General features: G+C 34.4%; 1 protein-coding gene across 5 annotated transcripts in view; it reads right to left on the minus strand.

Moving 5' to 3' along the window:
* Positions 1-14,243, minus strand: part of LOC123561650 (uncharacterized) — a 31,140-nt gene extending 16,897 nt beyond the window's left edge. Inside the window, exon 1 of one of the 5 annotated variants that reach the window (XM_045354159.2) lies at positions 13,784-14,243. In XM_045354159.2, the coding sequence (XP_045210094.2) occupies positions 13,784-13,824 (41 nt within the window). In that variant the 5' untranslated portion in view covers positions 13,825-14,243. Of the gene's footprint in view, positions 1-739; positions 804-3,953; positions 4,126-4,996; positions 5,131-11,082; positions 11,367-13,783 lie in introns of those variants that run through there. The other 4 variants (XM_053553023.1, XM_053553024.1, XM_053553022.1 and 1 more) reach the window with 4 other exon arrangements.
* Positions 14,244-21,765: the final 7,522 nt, after the last annotated feature.

Raw genomic sequence — 21,765 nt, forward strand, 5'->3', positions numbered from 1 at the left:
CTTGCGTATGACATATCATCTCATTATAGGGAACATTTATGCCAAGTTATTTCAAAATCCCTTCATGGATGGCAGAGTTATGGACTGGACACGAAACATACCCTGTTCATCTTTGACCTCTAAGTGTGGCCTTGACCTTGGAGCTAGAGGTCTGGGTCTTGCGCAGGACACGTAGTCTCACTATGGTAAACATTTTATGCCGAGTTATTTCAAAATCCCTTCATTGATGGCAGAGTTATGGACCGGACAAGAATTTACAAGCACGCACGGACAGTGCGATTTTAATATGACAACCTTCGGGGCATAAAAACATGTTGTATCATATTTGTTTAACAATTATATATAAGATGAAATTCGTTAGAAAAATGCCATATCCTTCTTTTGCCTATCTTGGTTATAAATACTCAGCTTTAAAATACTTTCAAAAGTGGTAATTGTAACAAGATCAAAAAATATATACTTCTGATAGGGAACTAACTGTGTGTAATGAGTCTTTTTATTCCTTAAATAAATCTTTAACAGAATATACGAAAATCGAAAAAAATGTCATAAACTGTTGCTTAAATGCGACTGACCACCTTTAAGGAAAATTCTAAAAAGCCAGAGAAAACTTAAAAAAGTAAAATAAACCAATAAGAAGAATATATGTTCTTTGCCGTGTGTGCGGGTCGTACCCCCTTCCATAAAATAAGACAAAGTTTGAATATAAGACACCAGATATATTGTTAAAACAAATTACCTGCATGAGTTTAATATATATCCGTCATTTCTTGGTAACACAACTCATTTTTATGCTTTTACTAAAGTGCATATATTTATTTTTGTGCGTTCCTTTTTGTACTATGGATATTGTCAATTTTGTGTAGGCTTTTAAAAGAAAGGCAAATATTGGCAAACGATTTTATTTATAGTATCCCAATGCAACATTTCTATTGTATGTTTTTGCAACCGCTCTGTGTGAGGTTCTGCAGCTAATTACTTCAGGATCAAAATCGCTCTTTTCTGTAATCCTTCTTGTCAATCAGAATTGATAAATGAATCTCGAATGAAGTGTTTTCCTGATCAAATATGGAAATACTCAAGTATCTTAGCGGCAAACATTTCAGGGATTTGTCGTCTTAAAGATAGTGTTTAATTGGAATTGAACGGCGTGAGATTGTACTTTTTTTTCAGGAAGGGTTTGAAATAATGTTATCATAATTGTCTGTGTTGAACAAAATTATAAAAAATGTACTCATCGACCCGAGGCCATTGAAAAATGGACCGAAGTACGGATATGTGTTTTTGTTCTTGTTTTGTCAGCAGTCTTTTGTTCGTTTGGTGGTGGTTGTTGTTTTGTTGTTGTTTTTTAGTTTTTATGTGTGTGTGTGTGTGTGTGTGTGTGTGTGTGTGTGTGTGTTTTAGTAGTGTTGTTTTCTTTGTTTTTGCAGGCGATTGGTGGCAGGGCTGTTGGGTGTGTGTATTGGGGATGGGGGGAGGGGGAGAAAATAAAAATTCTGCAATGAAACAGACAAAATTCAGTATTACATGTAGTATAAACTAATCAGTTGAGGCTATATTTGTAAGGGTACAACATTTTGATATTTTTGCAGAAATGTTTGTGTTCATCAGAATGATTTTAATTGTGTCACGACTAATTAATATACAGGTACTGCGTGGAATGATATTGTGTTTGCGTGACATAAACGCCTGAAAATTCATGCCAACTCATCATTATTATGTACTTATGTATAAGAAAAACCAAAGTTTTCAAAATCGTTCTGTTGCAGTCAATTATTGTACGTAAGTCAATTGTCAACAATTTTGCCAACTTTCAGTTTGAAAGAATGGCTACTGTTGGAATTATGCCCCATTCAGACAGACAGTCCACACCTGCAAAAAACGTGTCAGGGGCATAGATAATGCCAATTTTTCATTAAATATAGTATCATACGGCCTTACTTATCTTATTTCTATTATTTGTTTGCAAGAAACAGCTAGAAGTACACGAAAAATAATCGATTTCTGTCATTCTTACCTAAAATGGTGACGCTGATGCAAAACTGAGATGTGGGGAATCACCTTAAAAATCAGAATTTTGCCTACTTTCCGAAAAACTCTCAAATTTGCCCAAAATATGCAAATAATATGCCATGTTTGTCTTAAAATGGTGCTTATTGCTCAATTCTGATAAGAAAATACCAGTTTTACATCGGTTGAAGCAATTTTCACGAAGTGCGAATTTTTTATTTTAGGTATGAAGGTATTAAATGCATCCGCTGCTATTTTCTATATAAAATTAACAACTTGTAACATATTTTTATCAAGATTTCTAGCCTTTCACTTCCTGCGAGACTACCCTTGTCTTGAAGGTCTGTCTTTAGGCAATCAAAATATACCAAAAAAATATGGGGTTGACCATAATGCAGTGAAACCATGGTCACGTGACTGAGACACGTGAACAAAACGTTAATATTGCGTAGGTAGACATCAGGAAATACCTACTTTCACTTTCATTTTACAAGGCAGCTTCCAATCATCTTCTGAAGCATATAACGTAGCTTAAAATCATCTGCGGACATTCCTTTTTACAATCAAGCACAAATAAAGCTTATATCTGGCATGAAAATGGCCTTTACTAGGCGGGAAAATTGCACTATATATTGATATGGACTACATTCGAGTGGACCACGGAGGCATATCCGGCTAATTGCCCCCTTCATGCCTGTAGAAACAATTGACCGTGCGACATTCTGTTCATGCAGCTCACACGTATTTGAAATTCACACGCCACCGTAAAGCAACCTTTTGAAAACGTTCCCGATATTTTAGTCCCACGCTGCGTCCAGTTGGTTCAAACTTATACGAAGGCAGAAAATGAGGTCCTTTCTTACTTAGTGCATTTAGATTATTATTATTATATGTAAGGAGTAATTACTAATTTTGTCTAACATTAAATGGATGAAACCTCCGTGGCGACAGTATTTTACCAGCTCAAATATACAGACTTTTAATCTCCCTGGAACCAATATCATTGAAAATATGAGTCTTGACCTTTGTTGGGTTCGTACCGACGTGGCCTGATTTGCAATTTCAAGCTTTTTATTTACACCGCCGCTCCTGTCATTAAAATTCTGTTTCTTTCTTTACAATGTGTCTCAACAGAGAGGAGTGTGCCAAAATTTAACCACTGGCCACTTTACTCGATACAACTTAACGATTGACAAAAAGTTATTAATGTACCTTCATTAGTTAATGTTATATTTTAAGTCACTAATACAATCATGTGTATTGGATTAATGTAATTAATAAACACGTTAGAAACAACTTGTTAACGTAATGTTTAGTGCGCTGACACCACAATAAAAAGGAAATGAGACAATCAGATCTGTGCAAACAGCAGAACTTCTTGTTGTTTTTTTTTTCAGTGTTTTTTTTTTCTAATTTTCATTATCTATCCTTTCTCTGCAAAAATATCACGAGTCCTTAACATAAAAGAAATTACAAATAAGTGTCCAAGGTTTAATAAAGATACAAAATAAATGTTTGAACGCGACGCTATTGTAAACAAGGATACGTAACGAAATATTACTTCCATGTTTGATGTTTCTAATTTAGTCTAGGTCTCCTTTAATGAACTGAAGTCTGGTAAATATTTACTTAACTAGGAATAAAGGGTGAGTAAATGCGGTTATGCAGCACTGTAGGAAAACAAATGGCACTAGTATAAAGGTTCCTGTTTTTAATCGATTTTCAAATTATAGCACATATCAAAGATATGAACTGTATTGTTCGAGTATCTATTTATCACATCACGAATTCTAAGCAAGTCCACCCAAACAATAGAACGTATTCTAAATTTTAACTGTTTCTCATTTTCAATGCAATATCATGTACGAAATGAATAAAATGTGGTTAAAATATCTCATTCTTTTCTAATTCCCAGTAAAATTATAAACCTAAATCAAGCTTACCTTATATAAGAATGCAAAAGTAAATGATTTACAGAAGTGAGTTATTCCAAAATCCTCAAAATTTATCCGCTGTCTCTTTTCTCAAGCTGTCATAAAAGATTGTCAACTATACTTTTTATACGAGACAATGTGCTAAAATCATCCTGTTTTTCAAGTTTGCATTTTGTTTTTGAAATGATACACTTCGATTAGTTAATTTATTTGTTCTTTGTTTCATTCATTATTTAGTAAACACATGTCTTTGACGTAAATGCACAACAAAAGACTAAATGAAACCCATACCGATGAGTAGTATCCAATTTCACAATACAAAAACGGAAGACACTGACACTATAGATGAACAAGCCCTAGGTATAATACCCCTATTTTATTGCCGTACGCTTAAAACGGGAAATTTTTGACACACCTATAAATGATATGTATACGATGAGGTCTGAAGTATTTACATTTTTGATAAAGAACTATGAAATATATCAAATGTGCGGGCACCAATTCCTAAATGCGGAAAATTGAAGCAATAAAATGGTACCTAATATAGATATGTGAAATATCTACCATTAAAATCAGTAAACAAAGGCGAAACCAAAGGTTATGAACTTTGACAGGGGAATCACCAATAAAATCAATAAAGAGATAGCTGTTTTTATTTGAATTTTAACAATAAGGTAACTAACACATGATTAATCATATGGATTTCAATTCAAAACGACGTATATATACATTTCTGTCTTGTTAATGTTAAGGTTAAGTTCAAACCTGATAAAAAATACTTATGGTGTCTTTTTCTGGCTTGAACTTTAATTGACTCCAATAAATAATCGCTTGAACTAAAATCATTTAATGGAGCTTGGACGTTTAGAAGAAAAAGAAGACTCAAGAAAAACGTTGTCAAATTGTAAAATAACCGAAAATATTGCCAATGTCTTCATTTCTTCGTGGCTGACTTAATATCTATATATTATAAATAAGATATCGCAGAATAGTACATAGAGATAAAAAGATAACTTGAGCAGAAGTCGTAAAATGTTTAAAGAAAATCTTACCTTTGAATTAAAACACCTCTAAACTCAAAGATATAGATCCAACGCTTGAACCGTTTGTCATCTTTATAGATTTGAATTTGATGCCCCCTTTTATGACAAAACCCATAAAACAAGCATTTCTCTCTTTATTGATACCGGTTGTGTCACAATTTGATCTGAAAGGCACTAAGTAAGCAAAACATTTCGATTAAGGTGACGCACACCACTAAGAATTGCCTTTGCATTAGCGCAGTCGATATTGGTTGCTATGTACATAATTCATATTTTCTGCCGGGACAGCCATTAAAACCTTAATAGGAATTATTGAATTCCATATTTAACCGTCTTTAGTTCACCGCATCTGTTATTTTATATACAATAATGTTATTGTTACTTAATCAAAGACTTGAAAGGACTGGGTATATGGGGCTACTCAGCGTGGCGGGATGCAGACGAAAAGAATTCATTCAGTTCAAGATCGATGAGCCATCAAAAAGTTATGTTTCTGATTAATCATATTTCATACATTTCTAAATAAACCCTCCGTCGTTCAGATAAACAACTCCGTGGTTCTTGGCAATTCATTCTGCTGCGATCGGTAGATTTAATTACATCTTTGTTGACGTTACGTTTATTTTGTAATCTACGGTTATAAAGCTATCTTCTATTTAGTTCTTTATAAAATACATAGATACTTTGGACTTGACTGAATATGAGCCGCGCCATGGGAAAACCAACATAGTGGGTATGCGACCAGCATGGATCCAGACCAGCCTGCGCATCCGCGCAGTCTGGTCAGGATCCATGCTGTTCGCTAATAGTTTCTCCAGTTCCAATAGGCTTTAAAAAGCGAACAGCATGGATCCAGACCAGACTGCGCGGATGCGCAGGCTGGTCTGGATCCATGCTGGCCGCAAACCCACTATGTTGATTTTCTCATGGCACGGCTCATATATTAAATTTCATTTTCGGGGGTGGCATGTTATCCCTTTCATATCTTAAATAATCATAAAACACAGATTAAAATTTTAATAGTTTGCTCATTTACATATTTTTTGCATTCGTCTGCTAATAAATTCTATAAAAAGACTCTTTGAATGCAAAGAACTAAAACCAAACTAATACCAGACATTCAGTTTAAATGAGTCTATATTATAAGTAGTAACGAAAAGTTCGAACACCCCTCACGCCCTCAGCACCTGCTTAAGCGGAAAACTATTATTTAGAAACATTAAATGAACACTATGATCCTGAAGAAAAAAAAACAAATGTTAGATAGGAAAACCCACGTTCAAAGAAGGCAGCCGCCCATACCCAACTGTCGTCTGCATCTTTTCAATTTTCTTGAATGCCTCCACCACTCCCCACAAAAATGCTGAGTGAATACTTGTTAAAAACATTATAAAGTTGTCTGTCTGAAAAGTCAGTATCAATAGCAGATACCAACACAACGTCGTAAGAGCCTTAATAAAAGATAATATATAGTTATAAATATATAGTTATACCCATTTTAGCAACATTACTTGGCCCTGAATTAAACTTAACATTATGTAAGTGATTTTAATAGTGCGAGTTTTTAACATAAATAATGGGATACATTGGACTCTTTCGGTAAAGAGTGTATTCCAAAGAGTGACCCTCAGTATGGACGTCCGTGCCCGAGAAGGCTAATCACTTAGGGGGTAATATTGATTTAAAGTCCAAATTTTGACACAGACAGCACTTCGTCCCTACAATGTTTTAATGCAATTTGCAACGGAGAAACAATATTTACAGTACACTTGAATACCATTAAATACCAAAAAATAACACTATTTTCAACGTACAAATGTATTTTAATATCGTCTGCTGTTTTAATTTGTTACTCAATCGTTTTGTCGGGGTTAACCTATGTGATCGATCGAACACTTTAGGTTATTAGAAAATGAGCGATATATTATCACACGGGCTTAAGTGCCAATTACAAGACTTTGGCTAAGACCTGCTTGTCACTGTTATGATACGACCCGAGTATGATTTATCACTGCAATCAGACGACTTAGGAATGCCAATATCTTAATAGCGTACACAATTAAATTGGTGAATTTATGGTGTAATATTGTTCTCTCACATAATATGACGTAGATCATATCACTATGCTGGCAAAAATGCCCGAATTCAGCAAAAGCCAAACTCAAGTCTTCAGTAATATTCCCAGGTAGCATAGAAAAACCAAGAAAAACGTAAAAGCAGACTTGCTTTGGCCAGTCTCAGAGCTAAAGAAACATTACCTGGTTTCAGCGATTCAAAAGGACCGCATATATTTAAATATATACTATATATTTTGACAAAAATGATGTGTACGAAGTTTTTGTTACAAAATTGCACAATACGTTTCAGGTGCAGTCATATAACTCCGTGCGTTTTAATGGGGCAAACGCACCGTGACGCACCGAACGGCACAATCAAGAGAAAATCAACACGCGACATACCTACAAACTTGTCCACAAGTCTAAATAGGAAATGGATAAATCCGGAATATCTTGAATATTTGATACATAGTTTGGACACATTACTGTGAATACTTTAAAGAATAAATCGGTAAATCTGGGAAGTGTACAGTATATTCAAAATCAGTATTACCTCATCCTAGATACGTAGACATCTGAAAACAGATCTACACACGACGCGTGTGCAAAAAAAAGCTAAATATAATTACATGATGATGTCGGAACATTTTCGGTCGTTAAATTAAAATAGGCTTTAAATTAATCTAAATGATGCAAGACAACAACACGACTGACAACTTAAACACATAAGACATTAGACAACATTACAGACAGCTCGTTCGTCCGTGTGTTTGCGGGTTCGTTTGAGACAGAATTTTACTGAAAACATTTTACATTGCAATCGTAACTTAAATTCTGAAAATTTTAACCTGGGTGCATGAAAGAAATAACATCTTTTCATCTGATCTGAAGGTAGAGCTGATATGTGCCTTAGTTACAAAATATGAAATTACAATGTCTGACTTGTCCATTCCTGATATATGGGGATTTTTATTACTTTGGAGATTTATAGCTTGTATATATTATCAAACATACAGATCATCTGTTCTTGTACTGTTTGTTTACTTAGACACGCAGTACAATAAATAATGTGCGGATTATCACCGTTTTAAAGAACGAGATAACGCAGCTTAAAGTGAAATATCTAAAATTCAAAATCGACAAGTTTTTAAAAGACTTGTGATATTGAAATTTTGATAGAAATATCGTAAGTTTTAAAGTTCCATGAGGCTTTAAACTTTATGTTAAAAACAGATCAAGCAGCTGTCCAAATAGATGTTATCATAAAGTTGTACTGTTGTTTTTTTTTCTTCACATTCACAACAAAAAAAATGTGGCAGCCACACTATAAATAAAGGTAGCTATAACAGTACCATAAATAAAGGTAGCTATAACAGTATCATAGATCTTCAATTTATCATAGTACATTGACAGCCTACGGTTTCACATGTAAATAAAGTTACTAACTCATATCTTTTTATGACAAGAGGGAATTCCTTAAGCAACAAGTCTATATGTTCTGTTCTGTTCTATATGTTCTGTTCTGTTGTGTTCTTTTGACTCATAACCTTATTCAACTGCCGTTATTTATGTTGTATACAATGTCATGGCGATCCTAAGCTGATTTTGATTTTGATAAATGATGTATCAATTTACCTGTTAAACAAACGACAACTTTTAATCTATTAAATGTATGTAAAGTTTATGCCTGTTTACTTTTCAACCTCAAATGATTTAAATTCATGATTGCCTGAAACATGTTTGAACTAAGACAGGTTTGATTGGATTTTGAGGGCAAAGAAATATTGCAAATGTTTTTTCTCTGTCAAGTTACAATAACTGGAAGCATGGAGTTGGCATGTGAAAATATTTTTGTAATTCGTGCACGATATAAAAGAGCATTGACATTAAACATATGAGAAAGTACTTATTATATATTTCAAAATGTTTATCTATGATTCCATAAAAGGCATTCATAGTGTATTGAAATCTGGTTATAATGGAGATTCCTTTTCATCTTAATTCGATTGCAGCTTACATTTAACCATATCTCAACTTTGCCTCGTGTGAAAAATCCAATCCGGAAGAGCAATCTTTTTAAACCACACGTCCGAACCCTCGAGTTCGCGTTTGAGCTAGGTTAGGTTAGGCATAATACCACCGGTCCAAGCAGTATTTTATCTTACACTTTAGCACTTATGTTGATGAAAATTTGTTTAAAACTTACTTTAAAAGGAATGTATATGCAAGAAATTAGTAAGCAATATGCTCAGAGCAAACCCGGTAGCTGTTTCATCGACTGCAGTTGTGTTAACCTTGAGCCTGCTAGCAGCAAGTGATTCTGCCTTTGTGACTAATATGCCGACCAAGATCACCTGCACATCTGTTGGTCTGCACTGTTCGCTATTCAGTCAGTAAATTTTCAGTGAATGTTCCTTTCTAATGATAAGTAGTACAGCCCAAATTGAAAGGTCGGCTAGTCCATTTTAGAAATTTAGCAGGGTAAAGGTTAAGAATTGATAAACAAATGATAATTACATATTTTTCCGAACTTGAAATAGTAAAAAGATTTTGCATTATTTCTAAAATACACACACATACAGTTAAGCGTTCTGACAATCATTTCTCCGAAACTGCGCAAGGAAAAACGATCATAAGAGTAAGCAACGATTATAAGGTTTGGCCTTTTAAAAATATATATATATATAATATTCTTTTATACGGGTAGAATAAACCTTTGATTCATGTGTTAAGTTTAATCTATCACATTTGCATATTGTTAATCTCATTCAATATTATGCATTAGCCTTTTGATACGGACGTCCTAACATGTCATAACAAATATCACACTGTCTATCAATCTCGTTTTAAAATATAAATCAGATTAAAACTAGACTTTTCTAGTTTATATTATAATTTCCTTTAATTAAAAACAACGCATTGTTATATCTAAAGATGACGTGTTTGTAGTTTGATGGTATGGTAATGCTTGTTTTATCTTGAATTGTATTTTCTGTTTGTACTGTTTGTATACGTTACAAATGAGAGAAAAAGAATGTTGTTTATGTGTCGTTTAACCTCAACTCGTATAACCGACCCAGACGCAGTACGGGACTGCAACGGTACCTGTACTTTTAATTACTGCAGTTTAATTACATATTTCGGTACAACATTATTCATGCATGTGTCGAATTCCAGTTCGGTTGCTTATTTGACGCGTATGTTCTTATAGTGGCTGATTACGTTATGCGCCAGAAACCCAAAGTGATATAGAATATATCATCTAGACGAAGTGCGTATCAAAATTCTTGTGCCGCCTACTCTATCCAAAGACTGCATCAACACATTCCAGCCTACCTGGTGATTTTTATAGCTTTGTGTGATTGAATAATGTATTTTTGTGCGAAAATGTTTTCAAAGTGGTGACATGCCATTAGATATGTGCATTTGAACAGGAAAAACGGGTTCACTAAATGAAGATCTGATAACTTTTGTTATATATAATATATATATATTGTGAGAGTAGGTCAAGTATGTGTTACGCTAGCCACAAACGCGTTTAAGTCCCGCTTCGGTTTCACTGACAGTTCCAAAGGCGACATGGTGTAAGTGATCATTTTGTCGGCGCGAGATATTAAGTACATTATGTAATGAAGCACATCTATTCGTTTGATTCATGTGTTAAGTTTAATCTATCAAATTTGCATACAGACAACCAGACGCTTTATGTGCAAACATTTATACCCGTATTCTGTTCTGACACTGTTAAAAAAATGATATTTGATAAAATCTGAACGAAATAGAGCACTTTGAAATTTCTTCGTAATATTAAATGTCTTTTGGAGCATCATATAGATTGTAATTCAGATTTTTAATTGGAATGTGTATAATCTGTATCGGATTTAACGGGTACATAACATATATAACTGTAAACAAGAAAAGGAAATCCATAAAGTTATTATTTCAATACAAACATATAAAAATGAAATAATTTTTCGCAGCAAATTTGTACTAGCGTCACGAGTGAACTTCTAAAGAAAAAATGTAAATGTCAGTTACCTTAATCGCTTTAACCATCCATTAATATATATCCGAAATTCAATCCATGTATAGAATAGTGTATGCCAAAAGTATGTACAAGTGTATCTATGGTCGGGACAATTAATCCTCAATAAATATTGAACTGGATCGCTGATCTTCAAGTCACTTGTACAGTCTTGCACTATAAAGTTTAAACATTTAAATAAACTCGCGTGATATTTGTTTGTTTTCTTTCACAATATTTAACGTCATACGGATTTTTGAAATTTAGGGTTCAGTGTCTGTATAACATTATAATCCTAAACGTAAATACAAAAAACGTCGCCGAAATGCGCGCTTGTAATCAAAAACCAATCACCTCCGATTTGTATCGATTAACAGATTGTTTTAAGATGGAGCGATACCTCTGGCAAAAATTACTGGTACCACTCCAAGTGCAATGAAACAAAAATATGCATGTACAGACAACCAGACACTTTATGTGCTTTATATCAAAAACAATCTGCAGTTTAACCCGTATCTTAAAAACACACTCGCAAGCTTTTCGTATAACACTACCAGGTACAATTTTCCTTCAACCGAGAAACAAATAAACTTGATCTTTCAAACAAGGTTTCTAAATTATACTTTCCTGTCTTTTGTCTCTCATTTTTGTCATCAAAGGCGCTTTCCTTTACAGTCAATCGTTCAAAGGTAACATCAATTACGACAAAAGAAGTAAGAAAGAAAGAAACTCTGTTGCTTTCATTTTGTGAATGAAATATTCAATAACTAAAGTGTTGTATCGGCTTGCAATGACCTTTTGAAATAACTAGTATGGTTCGGGAAGATCGTGATCGTGATACGGAGAACTCAGTATATTAGTGACTTTGAATCTCTTACCTTTCAGTTTGAATCCCCGTGAGGGAAGTAGAATTCTTCCATGTGCGCAAGCCATCTAGCTTGCGAAACGGAAGTGGGTCTGCACGTGTGCCTGCACGTGTCTGACATAATGCACGAATGCGCATAAGGCGTCTTCCTAAACCATTACAAAACGGTCGCCATACGACCTTAATTAATATGTCGGTGTGATTTTTCCCCTTCCTAGCCCCAACGCCACCCCGTACACTCCAAACATTTTTCTTAACTTTTCGTATTCGCTAAATAACTGCCGAAGTCTCTGTTAGAGTTTTTAGACAATGATTTCCTATTACCTTAATACCAACAAAAAAAAGATATAATCTAACGGTCTTTGTAACAATGTTATCTATCTAGATTCATGAAGATAATTTTGACAAATGAAAATATAAACTATAAGAAAACATAAAGGTTTTGCATATTTAATTCGGCAAACATTTGTGGTATTTTAAATCAAATATACATGTTCAATAGAGTATTTGTTTTATAGATCATATGATACAGTTAGAAATAACATTTTGAATTTCTATATAGACCTTCTTGTGAAAAAAAATGGCGATTTTGAGACCGAGTTATATCTTTTAAAGATTCATAATGCTTTAAATTTTTATCTTAAAAACAGATGAAACAGCTTTTCAAAGAGATGTTATGCGTACTTACATGGTTAGAAAAGCACTACTTTTAATATTGCATATGAACTGTTATAGCTAGAGACAAAAAGGGTGGTTATAAAAAAAACAATAGATTCAATAAAAGAAATCTAGTATATTCAGCAATATTCAAACTAAAGAAAGTAATTATCACAAATAGGATTTTACAAGAAATTTATGTATTTTATGTTTATAATGGAAAATGTGGCAGCCACTTTTTACTCAAAGGTATTATGTGCCTTTAACCAATGATATCAAAACAGGCACGGAATTTCCATAAAAGTTTGCCTGATCAAATATTCTTAGACCTGCATGAACAATCGCATTATCCAAAGAACGGATGCTGTCAAAATATGGATAAAAAGTAAGAGTATTCAAAAGGAACATCGAAATTCCTCAACCACGCAATTTAGCTGTATTGTATTCTAACAATATAAGTGCATAATTGAGCCGTGCCATGAGAAAACCAACATAGTGGGTTTGCGACCAGCATGGATCCAGACCAGCCTGCGCATCCGCGCAATCTGGTCAGGATCCATGCTGTTCGCTAACAGTTTCTCTAATTGCAATAGGCTTTGAAAGCGAACAACATGGATCCTGACCAGACTGCGCGGATGCGCAGGCTGGTCTGGATCCATGCTGGTCGCAAACTCATAAAGTTAACTGTATAATATGATTATGGCAGAGGCCGATTTCCGGCCACAGTCCATTGCCAAACGATTGCCAGACATTAGGAAAGCCTTAGAAATGGCACCATGTTCTCGTTAAATGCACGATGCACTGCTTAATTATGTTATAAGTTCAGCTACAGTTCCATAGTTCAGCTACAGCTCCATAGTTCAGCTTCAGTTCCATAGTTCACCTTAACTTTAAAACTTTTAGAATTTCATAACGCATATACGCATATTGTCAGGTTAGAGGATTTTTACTTCTTTGGGTTTCGTAGAAATACAAACAGGAAAAGGTTTGCTTTCCCGTAAATCTTTAACTATAGAGGCAAATCATAAAAAGATGCTTCATAATGTGAAGACAGAAGCTTGGTCAAAAGCATATTGAGGCAATATGTCGACTATAGCACTAACAACAAGAATCTCGGTACTAAAAGTGATTTCCCCTCATAAAACACTAGTGGAGTTCGATATATCGTTACAACTACAAACTCTCCTTCTTACCTTTTCTTACTTTTCTTTGGTGAGGCTTTAGCACATGCCATTTTAAATAGTTTATCACTTTAATCACAAAATATCAATCGATTTGGATTCATTCTCCGCGCGAAAAACGTTCAAGTACGAATGCAGGTAACCAGCGTTAGTTAAAATAATCCAACGTGTATTTGTATATTTATGCTATATTTTGTGTAATTTTTAAAGAAGACTCATGCATGAACACTAAGTCAAAAGCTCACGGTGCTATTTTTCACACAGATAATTATATCAGAATATTAAATTTGAACTCCTGCTTGCACCTTATCAACACTTAAACTACTTCAAAAATTTCAGCTGTAACTTTATTTAGTCTAAACAGTCCATTATCTCTGTAGCGGTATCTTCATATTAAAACTATAATAAACTTAATTTCACTATATTATGTACAATCCAACTAGGTTGACTTGAAACTTCTTAGAAATTAAATAAGGCTTACGAAGGATTTGTCAACTGACGCTACTTATTTCTTTCTTTCTTTCTTTTTTTTTTTTTTTTTTTTTTTTTTTTTTTTTTTTGTCAAGTAGAACTATTCACAAAAATGACACTGAAGATTGATAATACACTAATTGTTCCCAGTCAAATGAAATATTTAATCAACTTTGTATTATATAATAATTTGTCATTTATTTTCATTAATCCAAATGAGAGTTAAGTTTTCCACATGTCAAACAGCACGAGATCAACTACTTCGATTAACCATTTGTGACTTTAATCTAGTCCATCATTTTTTCAATACATTAACTGTCTCTTGTTTGCGTATTTTGATTTATATGAATTCCTCCTTTATTTTCGTCATTCCTCTTACCGCAGACCTTTCATGTACACCTATATGTCTGTTCCTCTTTTTTATATTTACAAAACAGTGTTATCTATTTTAACAGTATTAACACCTAATAAAACATTGAGTTCAAAGGCCGTATTGATTTTACTTTATATTAAAATGCAAAAAGTCTTTATATGCACAAAAGCCCCTTTTCATTCATATTCTCATCATTCAATACAAATGCAGGTAGATCAAAATTTTATATTAGTTTCCTGTGCCATGGGGGAAAGAAATTGCAAGTGTTTAACTTTTACTTCCCATGCATAAAATGCACGAAAACATCATCGCAGCAATAACGCTGATAGTTATCTTTATACTATATTTCATGATAATATTCTACATGGTATAATTCAATTATAACATAATTAGTACCGACTATTTTTTTCTGTTAGAAAACTTTCAAAAAGAATTACTTCCAGCTATGCTGGCAACAAAAGGGAAATGTCCAATTTTAGCAATTTCTAAAAGTAATGTTTATAACATATATATTTTATGGACTGTAGAGAAAAGTTTAAGACTCGTGTGAAGCTTGCTCGACTGGTCGCTGACTTCGAATCACTTGCCCCTTACCATGTTTGAGGCGTAGAAATCTTCTTAAAGTGGTTCTATCCAGGTCCCTGTCCATATCTAATTTAATACCCGGATGGGTACCTTAGGTCTTCATCCACCAGGAAAAGCTGGAAAAGTAGCCATATGACCTAAATTGTGTCCGCGTAACTCTAAACTCAACAAAAACAAAAAACCTACTTGCCTGGGGAGAAAACGGAAGAAAAAAAACATACACAAATAGCACATACAAAAGCTAGACCTGCAAAACACGGAATACAAAATAACAGGAAATGTAGAAAGATTATAAGCAAAAATAGGACGACAAAATCCATCTTGAAGCACCAGAATAATAGTTTATACTTAAAAAAGATCGCTCTGATCTATTTGATATGTTCGGGATAAGAAACAACTATTGCTTGGCCTTATTGGGTAACACAAACTTCTGCCATTACCAATATTTATCAATTTTGACGTTCCCATTAGAAGCAAATACAGCCAAACAATATTGAAATCACTTTTGATGGCAAAATAAACACATAAATAAAAGCCACATATTTAGGCTTCCGTCACTCTGCAGTAAAAGCATGGAAATTGATTACAATTTAAAAATGTCAGGTCGGTATAATTACCATTACGAACACAAAGAGATTCAAGGATCAAAGAATTAATTTATAGAAGCCAATTTAAATGTCTATAATACAGTAAAAGATAATGATTAACGATGCCCATACAGATGACGTCAATGATGAACCCCTTTTGTAGTTATAGGTCAGACAAACAGACCTGTCACAGTCGTCTAAAAGACTAACAGACGTGCTATATCTATATTTCAGCTAGAATGTTTGAAGATACAGAACTGTTATCTACCACAGGATGAATAAACCAGTGCTATAAAATACATGTAGTATGAATTCCAATAAAAAGAAATAAATTCAAAATTTATTACAGCGTTACGTCATATTATTTCAAGCAGGGAATAAAAAAACATTTCAATGTCAACCAATCAGGTAAGAGAGCGAGAAAGCCGCTCCAGAAGGAAATGTTTTGCTACCCCTGACGCCCATTATAAATTACCATGTCGTACATAATAAGAAAGCACAGGAAAAAGGGCACCTCCGTTGCCAGCTGATTTTGGACATCAGGTCATAGAGTTTATTTAATTTCTTTGAAATCATTTACTGTTTAAACGAATCATTGTTCATTGAAAGTACATTTGAGAGGAATGCGTCCGCCGCAAATCAAAACTAGAATTGTCAGTCACAGAAGTGACGAATAATACCCCCACAATACGGAATACGACCTTGTATGGCAAATTTTAAGTTGGAAAGAGGCCATAACTACGTCAAACAATTCGTGGTTTGTAGCCCAAATCGAACTTGAACTGTATTTTAAGATGTTACACCCGTGTACCAAAAAATATTAAAATCTGTCGAGCCTTTCATGAGTTATCGTCCGGAAACCATGAGTTTGGCAAATTTTAATTTGGATAAGGACCAAAACTACGTCAAAAATTGGTGGTTTGTAGGCAAAGTCGAACTTGAACTGTATTTTACGATGTTACACCTGTGTACCAAAATTGTTTAAATCTGTCAAGCCTTTCAGGAGTTATTGTCCGGAAACCATGATTTTGGCAAATGTTAAGTTGGAAAGGGGCCATAACTACGTCCAAAAATGGTGGTTTGTAGCCAAAGTCGAACTTGACATGTATTTTATGATGTTACACCTGTGTACCAAAATTATTTAAATCTGTCAAGCCTTTCATGAGTTATTGTCCGGAAACCATGAACACCAACCGACCTACAAGCTCTCTCCTACATAACCCCCATCCCCCAACTTCGTTTGTGGGGTATAATAATAAAATAAAGCCGGATACACGAAATTGCGCTAAAATATAAACGCAGTATAATAGTGCAAGGCAATAAATCATACTGAAGAAGACTTAACAACTAAAGCAATAAAACACATAAAACAATGCTTTTAAATAAAGAAGTATTTTATAGCTCTTTGTTTTAAAGAAGCTACACGCCAAAAATATGAAATCAGCCTGATACTGGAAAGTTTGGATAATCGATGGTAGACTTGTTTTACTTACTTTTGAAGCTTTTCGTCTGGTTTGTGATCATTTTCAGACGAGTTACTGTCTGTCGAGAACCCATCAAGGGCCACCTCTTCTCCCTTTACTAGACTGAACAAATCCTGATTCAGACGAGAGAGGCTGTCTTTCCGGATGAGGCTGTCATAGGACGGACGGGAAATTCTTCTTCGCTGCGTGCTCGGCCTCGGCGTCTGATGGACAGGATCGGAGTAATCTATATCCGGAATGTCATCATCGTCACTTTCTGTAATAGTGTCCAGCTGTACATCCATTTTGTTGTATTCCATTTTAATACCTTCAATCTGAAAGTGAACAGATGTTTGACTCATGATATAGACATGCACAAACTTACCAAGCAAATGATAGTTAAAACAAAGCAGTTCATGCTTGCATAAATAGAAAATTATTAGTTTCTTTATATATATTATGTTATTAATAAAAAAAAATATTTTTGTTCGGTCTATTTAGGAAACACCAGAATACGCACAACTTTTGTAGTTTAAAAAATCATACACTGCTAAGTACGGAAGAGTTTAGTGCCAGGTGTTACTTATTTATCGACTCGAAATAAAGACTCAGTGACTCAGTAACTTAAAACATCGTAGTATCTTGAAATTTTAAAATACGTTACTCGAAAATTTCAAATTACTACGTCGAAATTTCGTGTTCTAACTATAAAAAAACGTAACTCGAAATTTCAACTTTGTATTTTGTCTTTTATCCGCAAAATTTGAACGTATGTCTGTCTCAAAAGGTAAACATATTAATGGGTTACTTTTATTGACTCTTATATAGTAAACATGTAATGTGGATACGTCCGCCTACACATCCATATATTACACCCAGCATGTAGGGTCTTAAACCTAAGCTACGATTCAGTGATGTATGACCTACTCTAGCCTCCAAGTTTTTTTGAATTTCAAACTATATTAAAAACATATGCTTTCATTTACATGTATCGTCTGTTCTGGTGGCAGGAGCTCGAACTAAGTCGAAAACCTTCCATAATTGGTTAAAATGTTGATATATTGTGAGTTCACTACTTAGTCCTTTCTACTATACCTCCCCTCAGATCTAGGGCATGTCTATATTTCCTAGCCACAAGGTTTCAAACTGGGCTGGAAACTTTCCCGGCTTAAGATGGAAAAGGTATTGATACATTTAAGAGGCACCTTATCATTAATTATTGGATTTGATTGTGTCCCTCCACGGAAATGTTTTGGGTCAGTATGATAAATGGAGATGCCGGGGCGTTAACCGAGTCCCCATATGTGTTTATCATTCTGACCCCAGTACATATAATCTCGGATGGTCACTGACAAACCCTATAATTGTTTTATTGACCACTTACATGAAGATCTACTGACTCTCCACATCGCCGCGTATAACCACCTTTAAACCGATGAAAATGGTAGATTCTTATGGAAGGTAAAACTAATGACCTTCTAGGGCTACCCGAGGGTTAAACAAGGAATTGGTCGGGAAATGTACAACTACGTATACTATAGTAGTAATTAACACGGAATTTCGAGTTACTGAAGTCGATAATTTAAGATACGTAACTCGATATTTCGGGTTTATATCTCGAAATTTCGAGTTAATAATTAATATACACTTGACACTAAGGCACTATCGCGGTAATGTCATTTGAACATTTATGAATATTTACATACTGATTAAAGGCAGAAATAGTTTGCATATAAATATCAAACATTTTTCTAAAAAATAAAGAAACTTAGCTTTTCTTTCCGAATTCTGTGATAATGTTCAACATGCCGAAGCAACCTTCAGGCGGTTCAAAGACTTTTATTCATCGGAATCAACGGATTTGAAAGCGAGTGAGTAAGATAACGAATATTCTCCAAATAGCTTAAACAGAAAGACTTACCTTATGTTCCCGTTTCCCTTAGCAACCATGCAACATTGATTCAAACTTTGCTCATGTGCGAATATTCTTTAAAGACTGGATTTTAAAAATTGCCTGCTGTCCAACTAACCCACAAAAGTTAAAAACTTAATGTGTCACAGGTCGATAACTCTATGATATTTCATAGAAATCCTTCATCACAACGGCATTAACATAAAAAAGAACGTGTTTAGATGGAAGGACTGCTTAAACAGCTTAAATACAATTATGATTTTAGCAAAACCTTTGAAGTGACATTATAAATAATATTGGAGTGATCGGTAGACATGAAAAGCGAGACAAACATTGTACATAAGAGAGCAAAACTCTTCAGAAATGGCTATTTGTTTTCCACAGGACTACTTTACATCGATAATTTTTGATAATAAAATTAGAAAGGAATCTAAACTGTTAAGTTACTATAAAGATTTGTCGGGTCATCGAGACAACGTTTTTAACAATCAAACTGTTTATTATAATTTTGAAGAGAGTAGTAAAAGGTGTTTTACCAAGAAAAAAACTTTGAAATTCAGTGCAGTTAATTACATTTTTATTTTCATCTAAGCGTTTTATCTGGATAAATTTTCGTTTCTTTGTTCATACATGATGGTAAAGTTCGATAACCTGTCACAATACATCAGCACTAGGAACGCCACAGTTACTTTTACGTTCATGTTCCAAACTAAAAGAGTAAATGTACCTTTACTTGTGAAAAAATAACCCAAAACACTCGAGTATTATTTGACATCTTTTTTTTCAACTTAGTTTATCCACGAACATTAGCATTTTAAGACAAATGTCACCTGGTTGTTACAATTTTGATGAGTGTACGACATTTTAATCAAATGATCACGTGCATATAAAAGGTTGCCTTGAACTTAATTTTTTCAGTGCGAATATTCAATGTAAAGAAACCTTTGACTATCTTTAATGTACGGAATACTGTTTTGTTCATATCCTACCATCGCCCGTCGCCTAATATTAAATGCATGGTGGTAGAGTGGCAGGACAGAAGGATAGTAGGATGGTAGGATGGCGATGGTAGGATAGTAGGACTGTAGGAAGATAGTATGGCGTTGATAGGGTGGTAGGATAAGGATAGTAAAATGACAGGATAAGTATACTTCCATCCAGCTCTCCTAACATAGAAGAATAGGATGGCAATATATCATACTATCATCCTACCATCGCTACCCTATCACTCTAATATCGCTATCATAATATCCTACCATCGCCCATTCTACTATACTACCACCCTGCCATCCTACGATCCTAATTAGGCGACGGTAGGATATGAACAAAACAGTTTTCCGTAGTAATATAACATACTTTTTATTTCAGTATCCAAAAGAACAGCAATGGCAACATTCTTACATTTAGCAGCTTATAAACAGACTGCTATTTTAAAACTAACATTGAAAATGAAAAGACAAGACAGTGCAAATATGCAGTAGCTTTAAGTCGCTCACCTGACATTGTCTATGTAAAAGTGATGCTTCTATCTGTGAAGAACTTCATGAGAAATTGTTCATGTCAGGAGGTAAGCACAACGTATTGACTATTGATGTACACAATATTGCTTTGTTGCGTCTTTGAAAAAAAACGGGTATTGTTTTTCTTCATAAAACTTTGAGCGAATGGGGAAGCCCTCCATCCAACCGAAGGATCTGACCACAGGAGCTCGGAGTCATGGTCGTACTTTTCCTGCGAGGTTTTGCCTTTATACCGTGACCGAAGGACCAAACTCAAAGAATGTGGTCTTATTTTGCCCAAATCGTAACTTTCATAAATAACCGTCAAGGTGCCGGTAGACTAAATTTTAGTATACCCGAGTTTGTTAGTAATTTTTAAAAGTTGAGATTACGGAAATTCGTAAAGGCCGTAAGCTCCGTCAATACATAAAGACCGGATAAGGCCGAAAAATCTGCGTTCCCGACCTCGAGCTCCTGTGGATCTGATTAGAAACTGTACGTATGTGGTGGTCCAAAATTTCATCCGACTTGTACACATGTGGTAGGAAAACTGTAGCTATATTACTTTATGTAAAGTACTAAGTCTTCCAATTTTGGAGAGGCTGTTTTAAATTAACTTTTAACTCATGTAAGTCTTTGTATAACATTAATCCATGTGGCAGACTGTAACTCGGTTTGAGCAAACATTGTAATAGCTCACGACAGCTTTAATATAGTATATTTCTTTTTAATGATTCCTACTTGTGTGAATTAAAAAATGGATACTTGACTTAACTTGACTTATACCACTACCAAACATATTGACTTATACCACTACCAAACATAAGCTTAGTGCACGTCTTAAGAAGAATTCATAAACCCAGAACATCTCTGTATACTATTAGCTCACTTTGAGCGGCTGAGTCCGACGAACTGATCAAGTTATTTTTCAAATATCTGTCCCTAGTTAAAGATTATTGCAATACGTTACCATTTAGATCACTACGAGATCATTTTGGTTGCTCCGTTGGAAATATTATATAATCTCCGTTGGAGATGTAATGTGACATGGTGTGATGTTATGTGATGTGGTGTGGTGGCGTATGGCATGTTGTGGTGTAGTGT

The sequence above is a fragment of the Mercenaria mercenaria genome, chromosome 10 (genome assembly GCF_021730395.1).
Source record: "Mercenaria mercenaria strain notata chromosome 10, MADL_Memer_1, whole genome shotgun sequence".
Taxonomy (NCBI): domain Eukaryota; kingdom Metazoa; phylum Mollusca; class Bivalvia; order Venerida; family Veneridae; genus Mercenaria; species Mercenaria mercenaria.